Below are 11,295 nucleotides of genomic sequence, written 5' to 3'. Positions count from 1 at the left end.
TTGCATACATTTTCTTTTTGTATGATTTTCACTTTCTCAGCAGTGCCTTTTGAAGCCTGAATGCTCTGTTTTGATGTAGTCTAATTCATCATGCTTCTGGTGTCATGTCTAAGAATTTTGAAATCCCAGGTTACGAGGATTTTCTTTCCAATGTTTTCTTCTAAAAATTTTATATTTTTATCTTTTATATTTAGATCTGTGACCTTTTTTTTTGGAGAAGCAGTGAAATATAGGTGGAGTTTCATTTTTTAGCATACAGAGGTCCAGTTGTTTCAAAATCATTTGTAGAAAAGGGTATTCATTCTCCATTGAATTGTAAAATCAATTGTTATTTATATGGGTCTGTTTTTGGTCTCTGTTCTATTCCATGGATCTGTGTGTCTTTCCCTTCACCAATACAACACTGCCTTGACAATGATAGCTTTAAATTAAGTCTTAAAATTGGGTAGCATGATTCCTTCAGCTTTTTCAGAATTGGTTTGGCTGTGTTAATTTTCTTTGCTTTTTCATGTAGAATCAGCTAGTCTATCTACAACAAAAAGTCCTGAAATCTCCACTGGAGTAGCAGATCTTCTGATCCATGAACATGGGGCATCTCTTCATTTAGCCCCTCTGATTTAGACCATCAACATTTTATGGTTTTCTGCTTCTAGAACCTTTACATCTTATATTTATTCCTAAGTGTTCATTTTCTGGAGATGTTATTTCCTTTTGAAACTTTTTGATCCTGTGACTTCCATAGTTGTCTCCTTGGAAATTTTTGCATAAACCACAAACAGGAAAGTTTTTGCCTGTTCTAGTTTGTAGGTCTTTTGTTTCCTTTTCTTGTTTCATTGCACTTGCTAGAAAAAAAGAGGTGGTGGAAATGGCCATTCCTGTCTTATTCTAGATGTTAGTCTTGAAAGCATTCTAACTATTATGTTAACTGTATGCTTTCATTGATGACCTTTATCAGATTGAGGAAATTCTCATCTATTAATTGTTAGGTGATTTTTCTCATGAGTTGACTGGAATTCTCTCAAATGCTTTTTTCTCTATCAGTTGATCCTCTTTTTTTTCCTTTAGACTCTTAGTATGATGGATTATATTGATTTTCTAATTTTGAACCAGCTTCTCTCTTCCATCAAATCTGGTCATGTTGTATTGTGCAGTTTTATATATCTGGACTCATTTGTTAAGGTTTTTTTTGGGAGGGGATATAGTTGAGGTATTCATTTGGGATATTGGTCAATAGCTTTTATAAAATTTAAAAAAGTATTATCTTTATCTTGGTTTGGTATCAAGTTATTGCTGGTCTTATAAAATGAATTGGTAAGTGATTCTTCTCCTGGGAGAGATTTATAGAATTTGCATTATGTATTCCTTAAATGATTTGGGATTTGCTAGTAATATTTTAAACAATGGACTCAGTTTCTTAAAATAATATAACTTACTCAGGATATATAACAATTTAGTTTTCATAGTTCATGCCTTTCAAGGAATTGATTCATCTATTCTGTGCCTAGAGATGTTTGTGGTATTAAAAAATGTAGTTTCCTTTTCCTTTTCTTTCCTAAAGTTTGTCTTGCTAGAAATTTACCTGTTGCTCTTTTCAAACCCCAATTTTTTAATTTTAATTAGCACTATTGTTTCAGTTTCATACACTTTTTTACACATCCTTCTTCAGACTTTCTTCCTTCTGCTTGCTTTGTGTTTATTTTGCTCTTTTTCTCGTTTCTTAAAATAGAAATTGACTGGTTTTGAGACCTTTTTTAACAAAAGTGATTGATACTATGATTACTAACCACTACTTTAGCTGCATTCCATGTATTTCGATATTTTCATTCAGAAAGTTCAAAATACATTCTTTTTAGACTTTCCCTTACAGGCATGGATTATTCATAGATGTTTCTTATTCAACTTCCAAATGTGTGGAGATTGTCCTGTTAACTGTCTTCTAGTTTTATGGTCAGGGAACACATTTTGTATGATTTTAGTTCATTTCTTAGTTTGTTTATGACCCAGGATATATTCTCTCTTGGTGACTATGCCAGGTTCACTTGAAAAGAATGCTTATTCTATTTGGGGATGAATTTTAAATAAAGTAGATCCATATGGTTGTTGGCATTTTTCAGTCCTTCTACATCCTTGTTGTTTTCTAGTACTATACATTACTGAGTGGAGTCTTTTAAGTCTGCAACTGAAGCTCTGTCCATATGACCTTTCACTGCTGTTAGTTTTTATTACTTCTTGTATTTTTAAGCTCTGATGTTAGGTGCATACATATTTAAGGCTCATATCTTGGTGAATTGATTCTTTTATCATTTTTTAATATCCTTTATTCCTATTAACTTTGATACAATTTCACATAAGTCCATCTCATCTATTTTGGGAAGTAATGTGCAGAGTGTTCAGGAACATAGCCTGAGTGACAGTTGCCCGGATTTGAATCTCACATCCAAGTACAGGTATGTGACCTTGGGCTTATCTCTTACCTGCTCTGTTGTTCTGGTTTATTTGTAAATGGGATAACCTCATTCAGTTTAGAGAAAAACATGAAATGATTCATCTAAAATATCTGACAATAGTACCTGACATTAAAAACTATCACTGCTAACCACAAATGTTAGATCAGAAATATCTAGTTTTTAAAAATTATGCCACATAATTTAAAATGCATAGAAGGTTAAAGTGCCTATTTTAAAAAACAGCACTTATGAAAACAGGGATTATTCAATATATCTAACCTGAGTTAAATACAAAAGGAACCTTCTAAGTTTTTCTTTATTCAGTAATTCCTTACAGTATCTACTTTTTAGCTTGTTAGTTACATGAACAGTTCAAAATCTTATATTAATAATTAACAAGCAGTCTAACCAGGCTAATACAATACTTGGCGGTTGCCTGTCATTACCAACCACCTGCTGGAATCCTGTTTAATTAGGTAAGAGGGTCACCCAGAACTACAGATGGGCTGAATCTGAGGGTGATTTAGTATTAAGAACAGTCTTAACAGTGATGGGGTAGTCCATGTGGTGATGGTGGTACAGAACCCACCTGCCAGCGCAGGAGACATAAGATTATGACACAGATTGGATCCCTGGGTCGGGAAGATGCCCTGGAGGAAGGCATGGAAACCCACTCCCGTGTTCTTGCCTGAGGAATTTCATGGACAGAGGAGCCTGGCAGGCTATAGTCCATAGGGTCACAGAGTCAGACATGACTGAAGTGACTTAGCACGCCCATACAATGGAACCTAAATAATAAAAGTGACCAACAATGCATAAGCAAGTTTTTAATGCATATTAAGCATATTTAATCATCATCCTTGTGTTTATCTTTAAAAAACCACTAGAAAGCAAAGTGTCAGTTAGGTAATAGCTATACTATCATAATTTTTTTTCCTTACCATGCATCTTGTTGCTCTTCAGTCTCTAAGTTATGTCTCACTCTTTGTGACCTCATGGACTGTAGTCCACCAGGCTCCTTTGTCCAGGGGATTTCCCAGGCAAGAATACAATTTCCCAAGTTGCCATTTCCTTCTCTAGGGCATATTCCCAGACCAGGGATCAAACCTATGTCTCCTGCATTGGCAGAAGGATTCTTCACCAGTTAGCCACCAGGGAAGCCCACCATGCATCTTACTTTAGTGTTAGATTTAAATAAAGTGAGTGGAGACAGCTTTTTATTGTGGTGCTATTATCACATTGCCAAAATAGTGAATTACATTAGAAGAGAAACAAATAGAAAACCACCTGGCAAAGGAATGCGTTTCAGTAACTTTATTGAAAGGTATATCCCTTAATACCAAAACATAATGGGAGTTGGTTAGGTTATCTCTGTCAATTCAAAATTAACACTGATGTATTCAAAATATTGAAATTTATCAGTATTTTGGGAAAACTGTAAAGTTATCCATAAAACATGGTTTACCAAAGTATAAGATACACTGTGGTTCTTTGGTTCATTTTCTAATGCCTCTATAACCATAAAATGATGTCAATTGGGTACAGCCATCCTGGATGGGTTCAGGCTACACACTGCACTGAGTAACTCTCTGCAACACTTTAACTTCATAGATCTCCAAACACTACACCTCAGCAACCTTGTAATTATCAAGATGCCTACTTACCTTTCTTAATACTTCTTTTTGGCACACAATAGGGGCAATTAATGTAAGTATAGTCTCTTCCTTTAAGCAAAATTCTAAGTTAGAACCAAGTTTTATAAAAACAGTCCTCAGTAAAAAGTGATGGAGTGTTAAAAAGTTTTTAGAGTGACGCTAATTTGTTTTGAGTTACTAGTACAGTAAAAACTAATTTTCTTGATGGAACTAGACTGAGGCAGTAAATTTTGTATAAAACTTTTAAAATCATGGATACAAACATCACTTGTTTTCTAGAAAATATTAAAGATAACACGCCAAAATTAACAAGTTGGTAGTTTTGCTTTACATAAATGCCCTCAAATTTAAATGTGATTTCTATGTAGCAGTAAGGTCCACATCTCTGGGTTAATAATTACTTGCATCATAGGTGCCAAGAAACTATTCTCACTGTCTAGAATAGTGACCCTTATTGTGCATTGAAAAGTACATTTGTGAAATGGTGGTTTTGATGTAAACCTCATAATTTAAAGTTTAAATTTAAGTAGGTTACCCTTTTTAAACACCACCTAAATACAATATATTGACCCAATATAGAAACTTGGATCAATGTTAGCAATGAAGATTCACAGTTTACCTTTCCAGGCTTGTCATTTGCATTTCACATTTATACTGTTACTTTGATTTGTAGGTTTCATAGGTGATTTCACATTTGAGTAATTCCACTATACGGTAATGTAATGTTAATCAGTTTTCCCAAACCTGAGAACACCAATGCTAATCTAGTTGTGATGTTTTGAGGCTTCACAGCTTAAATCCGTTATAATATTATGGAATCCACAGCTCAGGATTGTGGAGAAAGGCTTCAGAAGTTTGTTGTTGCTGTAATCATCCTATTTGACAAACAAAAAAAATCAAATTATCAGAAGTCTGCCAAACACAAATTTTACTACCTGTTAAAATATCTAAGATTCATAATCATGTCTTATGTAGATGTGTTCTATGTTCACATTTACTTTTGAGTAGGAAGAAAGTTAAATCACCACCATGAGTTAAACTTAGATGGTAAGAAAGTCTATCATATATTCCTGAGGAGGTTTACATTTTTTTTGCATGTAAATACTTTCCACTGTTCAGCTCTTAGAGCAATGATACACAACTATAGTGCTGAGACACCCTGGCAGTTTCCAAAGACCCAGTGTAGAAACCACCTGTCCTAACTTATTTTTCTTTAAGTATAACACCCAAGTTCATACTGATTTTACTAATAAGCTAATAGTCTCAAGTTAGTTCAATGTATGGTTCAAAATTTTGGTCCTGTTCCTTTACTCAGGCTTGTATAACTTTAAATGAACTAAACCTAGAGTCTACATATAGCAAAATGATGTGCAATTAGAAAAAAACAAAACAGTGTTTTAGTGCTACTTTTAAAGTTTACATTATTAAGGAGGACGTGGCTTTGTAAGCTAATTTAATGAAATGGCTAATGTATATATCAAAGTTTAGATAATTCCTTATTCTTGAGATGTTGTACTAATACCTTGAATGTAGTGTGCTTAGTCACTAATTTGGGTCAAACTCTTTTTGACCCCATGGACTGTAGCCCACCAGGCTCCTATGTCCATGGGATTTTCCTGGCAAGAAGACTGGGGTGGACTGCCATTTCCTTCTCCACAAATGCAGTAAATGCCCTCAAATATTAGCTGACTAGATCAGTGAAGTCATTCTCCCCTTTGCTATTCCAACTCCATTTCGTTTATTTTGAAAATAATTCAGATTTATATTCTTGAATTGCATAAGAAAATTATATAGCATTAGAAAATTTTCTCTAACATGGAGGATAACTACGAACCAAATTTACCAGTTAAGGGACCATTTCGGGAATTGTTGGAAGGTGGGTTATCCTGTAGTAACTATGCCTTAGTTGCCGTGCAGTACGCCCAGAAACAATCCATTTCAACTTCTGAACATTTGGTTTGGCACACTTGTTCGATGAATATTCAGCTAAACACTTGGATACAAGCTCTTGCCAGAAAGTCAAATCTCTGCCACTGATCTGTACATAAATTAAAAAAAAATGTTATCAGTCCTATAGTTTTCATTATAGTAATGATTACAATCTTATTAACATGTCTTTCCTTGTCAAAAAAATTTAAGGGTAAGTTACTTAAGTTTCAAGCAAACACATGACATCTTACTTTACTTTAGGAACAAGCGGTTTAGTTTTGTTTTTTACAGCTGTGAATAGGATTTAGGCTATGACCTTGACATACCTTGGAATGTTTCTGAAGACGTTCTACTCCTTCTGTTAACTCTATATACTTCTGTGCTTGGATCTCCAATGCGATGATAGACAATGCCAACACAGATGGCTAGAAGAGATAAATTTTAAAGTAAATGATGAATATGAAAATAGGTATGTAAACAGATTTAATCTTTATAAAATATTTACCTTTGCTTTAGAAAATATGATCCTGCAGTAGCATGCCTTAAGTTGGGCTTCTAGTCTTTCAAAATTAAGGCTACTCCTTTAAAGAGAAAATGAAATTTTATGTAGGTAATTTTACAGAGTCAAAAGAAATTTTTAGAAAAGTCAATTTTAAAGTGAAGTTTATGCACACTTATCATAGAAAAATGAATTATCTGAAGAATTTTCCTTCCTCCAGAGACATTAACTTCTTAAGGATATCATAGATGAATTTTAAATAATTTGCGCCAAAAAAGAAAAATTTATTCTACAACTACCAAGGTTTCTTTTCATTTTAATAAATCTGTTTTTGAATTGAAAGTCTCTTTTTCCATAAATTCGTGTTAGATGCTTGCCTATTAGGTTCTGTAAGTTAACTAGCCTATAAATGGAAAATGTAATGTTAAAAAATTTACCATCTTAAGAATTCAATGACTCCAAGATGCTACTTTTGACTGAATGTCTCCTCACTTTTGCTGGAGAGTAAAGTGAAACTCAAGGGGCTTAGCTGTCATTTTACTTGATTGAAATTCTCCCAACATACTGATTTTATGTAACATCCAGACAATATTCTGGTTTCTACATCCCTTTGTTGAAAACAAAGCTCACATACCTTTCATGTGGCACGTTCTCTTGAAGGAGTGAATAATAGAGCTGTAGAAACTGAAAGGCAGTAGTAGCTCTGACTTTCCAACACACCTTCTCCAATACAATCTTCTCCATTCTCATCAAGTCTGAAACCGTGAACCTGTACTGGCTTATTCGGATCAAGTCAGTTGCCAGTGGGACATTCCTTTCCTCTTCTGTTGATTTTACAGCCAAATAGAAGCAGCTTAGTCCAACACACCCAAGGTGCTTGGGCTGTACCTAAAAAGACAATAAGTCCATCTCTACTTTATTTCATTTAAAAAAAAAAAACAAAGTATAATCAAACTCAGACCCATCACTTTGAAAAATGTATTTGTGAGGTGAATTTCTCAGTGGCAAAGGACTTAGCAAGATTCACTGATGCCTCAACTGCAGGCTGTTAGCCATATGCACCCACTTGGAACCAATTTCTGAGTAAATCGAGTAAGTTTCAGTGTACTGTTTGGCTTCAGCACGTAAAAATTCTTAGTTCTTTTGGTTTTTTAAAATCAAGGAAGAATGATAAGCAGTAAATTACTTGGTCAAAAACTTATATGAGGATTGAAATATCTTACAGCTTATACACAAAGTTTCTTTTCAGAATGTTGTGTTTTTCCAGGCTGTTTTCTCTGTAGTAATACTTGTGAAATGTTTTTAAACTGTGACATATACTGTTCATTCTACCTGTGAAGCTCTATCCACTACCAAGTTTTTAAATTTATCCATCATTTTCTGAATGTCCACAATCAAAATTCTATCCAGTTCATTTAGAAAACTTAATTTTGGCTGTGCTGGGCCTTCCTTGCTGTGCGGGCTCTCTCTAGCTGCGGAGAATGGGGCCTGTTCTTCACTGTGGTGTGTGGGCTTCCCCTTGTGGTGGCTTCTCTTGTTGCGGTGCACGGGCTCCAGGGTGTGCGGCTTCTGGGGTCTAGACCACAGGCTCAGCAGCTCTGGCACAGGAGCTTGGTTGTCTGGCCACGTGTGAGATCTTACCAGACCAGGCGTTGAACCCCAATCTCCTGCACTGGCAGGTGGATTTTTTACCACTGAGCCACCAGGGAAGCCCTCTATCCACTTTAAGTTGTAGCTCAACTGAAGCTTTTAAAAGCTTTTACCAATATTTGGGCTCTCCTCTTCTTAGAACCGCTTCAGCAATATATTTATATTTCTTTTGAAGTATAATGTAATTCTTTTCTTATTATTCCTTGTACTAATGATAGTTATAAGTGCAAACATTACTCCTACCAAGATTATAATATACTTAAGTAACAGATGCATGTCATTCACCTATGACACATTTAGAATTAAAGGTAGTGCCTACACATGGTGTCTAAAAGAGTTATTTAATTAGACTGTTGAACAAGTTTCTTGAACCATTCAACAAACATTGAGTTCTTTCCCTATATGTTGCATTCTGTTAGGTACTTTGAATAAAACATGAGTTTCATTTTAAGTGTCACATTATCTACCAACAATCATGGACACAGAGAAGTCAGATATATTTTTAATAATTAAACTCTGAAAGCTACACAGATGTCCTGCTTAGCCAATACAGGGTAACAACTGTATATCTCCTCCTTCAGAAGATACTCTCTACTATATGCAAACGTAGGCTGGAAATGCCAAGCATAGGCATGACTTAGGTAAATGTAAGGCTAAACCAGTTGGAACTTTATTATATATGAACAAAGATCAAGAAATATACTCTATTGACCAGGTGGTAGACAGCATGAACAGAAAGGAAAAAAAAAAAAACCCTCTAATTTTTAACCCACAATCTAGCATTCTGCCTTTAACACATTTCTTTAAAAACAACAGTAAACAAATGAAAATACCCAAACTATCAAACAAGACTTTTAAAAACAGCCAGCTCTCCTACTGGGAGGCTTTGCAATGATTTGATATTAGACTATTATTCAATGTCAGAAGTTTAATAGCTGATGCATTACTCTTGATTAAAAGGAAGAATATTCATCATGCTATAGTACACAGAATTACCACAACGTTTTGGTTACTTGCTGAAGACAAACCAAAAAAAAAAATGGTCAAGTTATAAATACCAGCCCAAAGCTGGCAATACCATCTCGAAAACACATTGAGCAAAATCACGAAATACTCAGGGTAATGCAGCTTTAAACATACCTTCATTTTAGACAGGAATCTGTCCAGTAAATTCACAGCTAGAGAAAATGTCTCCGTGTCAAAGCCAAAGAACTGAGTTAGACTAAGAAGATCTTTTACTTCAAAGTCCCTCAGTCTCGCAGTCATTCTAAGGCCATTATCATGTGCAGATTCAATTAGTCTCAAGCCGCAGACCTTTGGCTGACATCTCAACTCCTGTTCCAACAGGGCATTCAGCTGGTGTAGCAGTTTCTGAGAGTCAGTTGCTGTCAGTACCTCTATCATCTATATATAGAACAAAGCCCAGAAAGGAGTGAAAGAACAGCCCTTCCTGTCCTGCCAGGTGCCTTATAACACAAGCCTCCCCTCTCTCAATGCTGTTAGTGAATCTCAGTCATTGCCAAGGGCCATCTGTTATTCTCCCCCTCCCCAACCAGTTGGTTACATCCATCCTAAATTGTGACTTCCTACACGGCCTTTTCCAAAAAAAAAAAAAGCTAATCTTCATGCCCAAACTTTGAAATTAGAGGGTAGTATGTATTCTGTCGCTTAGTAACAATGTTGGCTATTCAAGTTAGTCAATTTTTCTTAGTCCTCAGTTCCTAATATGTTAATAGGTTATTAGCCATTTCATAGACTTATGTAAAATAAAGGTAAAGAATCTGCTTGCTATGCAAGAGAAACGAGTTCGATCCCTGTGTTGGGAAGATCCTGTGGAGAAGGGTATGGCTACCCACTCCAGTATTCTTGCCTGGCGAATTCCATAGGGTCGCAAAGAATCGGACACAACTGAGTGGCTAACACGTTCAGTTTCAGGTACACAGGTATCTAGCACATATAATAGGTGCCTAATAAACACTTGGACAATATTAATAAGCTTATTTATAGTCCGTAAAACGAGGCAATATCTGCTTCTTTAAATGGCTGTTAGATTAAACGAGATGATTCAACTAACGAGTTTAGCATAGTGCTAGGCACTTGTTAACTTTTATTAATGTTATGAAAGGAAACTCAGGTGTTAAGAGCACACGCAGTGGGGACAGGAGGCTAATCCATCCTGCAAGAGGAACCTGGGAGTTTCATTAATTTAGGGCAATACTGAACGCCTACTATGCCCCAGGCACAGGATACATGGACAGTCCCAGCCCCCAACAACCGAAAGGCAAGAAGCAGAGCATCTCCAGGGTTGAGCGACGGAAGAGGTGGACAGATGTGGAATCACAATCTCCATGGAACCAACTTTTTCGCCCCCGGGCTGGTGCCTGGGACCACGCCAACTTGACATTAAGACGCCTAGGGAGGTCTAATCTGGCCCCGCCCCTCCAGGCTCGGACTAGCCTGAACTTGTTGCTCGGTCTAGAGTTAACCAAGGAAAAGGGCGCGAGACGAACCCTCCACCCCGGCCCCTTACCCCCACCCCGCGCCCCCAACCCTGCTCCGTAGCTGCACCCTGCAGTCAACCCCGAAATCCCAGCTCACCTTGATCGCGACTGCAGCTCCTCAGCGGTAACCACCCTCCCCGGGCCTGCTCTCACCTCACCCCACGATATTAGATCCGAGAGGCCTATGAGGCGAGAGGACTCGCGGGCAAGAGGGGACAGGCCCGGGGAGGGGGAGCCGTCTTGGGTGGGGGTCTCTGCAGCGCCGCAGAGACGACACTGCCCTTCTCTGGGTCAGTTCGGAGCCGAAGGGGCCGCGCCTGGCCTTCCGAGTAATATATTGGAGGGCGGGGCATTCTCGCTGAGATGGGCGGGGGGAAGTGGGAAGTATTTCCCCGCTAATTGGTGTAAGTCTTTTGATGGATGGCTCCCGCTGTCCAAAGAGGGCTGGTCAGTAGGAGGAAGATGTCCGGCCAATCAGCACACGTTTTTCATTATCCCCCGGAGTCAAATTCTCCGCCCCTTGAGACCACGCCCCTGCCTCTAAGCGTCTCTCATTGGAGGATTTTCCCAAGTGTTTTCGATGAAGAGGGGGAGTTAACCGCTGCGTTCACTAA

At 37.3% G+C, this 11,295-nt stretch overlaps 1 protein-coding gene across 3 annotated transcripts; it reads right to left on the bottom strand.

Moving 5' to 3' along the window:
* Positions 1–3,746: 3,746 nt before the first annotated feature.
* On the bottom strand, positions 3,747–10,991 carry CCNG1 (cyclin G1). Of its 3 annotated transcripts, none has more exons than XM_012177580.4 (7): positions 10,779–10,991; positions 9,321–9,584; positions 7,165–7,418; positions 6,537–6,612; positions 6,358–6,456; positions 5,937–6,140; positions 3,747–4,977 (listed from the first exon to the last, which is right to left on the bottom strand). In XM_012177580.4, the coding sequence occupies exons 2-6, from the start codon at positions 9,582–9,584 to the stop codon at positions 5,949–5,951; spliced, it is 885 nt and encodes a 294-aa protein (XP_012032970.1). In that variant the 5' UTR covers positions 10,779–10,991; the 3' UTR covers positions 3,747–4,977; positions 5,937–5,948.
* Between the last annotated feature and the right edge of the window lie 304 nt (positions 10,992–11,295).

The sequence above is a fragment of the Ovis aries genome, chromosome 5 (genome assembly GCF_016772045.2).
Source record: "Ovis aries strain OAR_USU_Benz2616 breed Rambouillet chromosome 5, ARS-UI_Ramb_v3.0, whole genome shotgun sequence".
In the NCBI taxonomy this organism is placed as follows: Eukaryota; Metazoa; Chordata; class Mammalia; order Artiodactyla; family Bovidae; genus Ovis; species Ovis aries.
Note: the sequence above shows the minus strand (reverse complement) of the source record. Positions and strands in the feature narration are given on the sequence as shown.

Bases quoted from the DNA above. Each gene is read 5' to 3' on its own strand.
- CCNG1 (XM_012177580.4), bottom strand. From the start codon at position 9,584: ATGATAGAGGTACTGACAGCAACTGACTCTCAGAAACTGCTACACCAG. The intron at 6,613-7,164 runs GTATGTGAGCTT...TTCTCTTTAAAG, and splicing joins GAGAACGTGCCACATGAAAG to GAGTAGCCTTAATTTTGAAA. The intron at 6,141-6,357 runs GTATGTCAAGGT...ATTTATGTACAG, and splicing joins GTCTTCAGAAACATTCCAAG to ATCAGTGGCAGAGATTTGAC.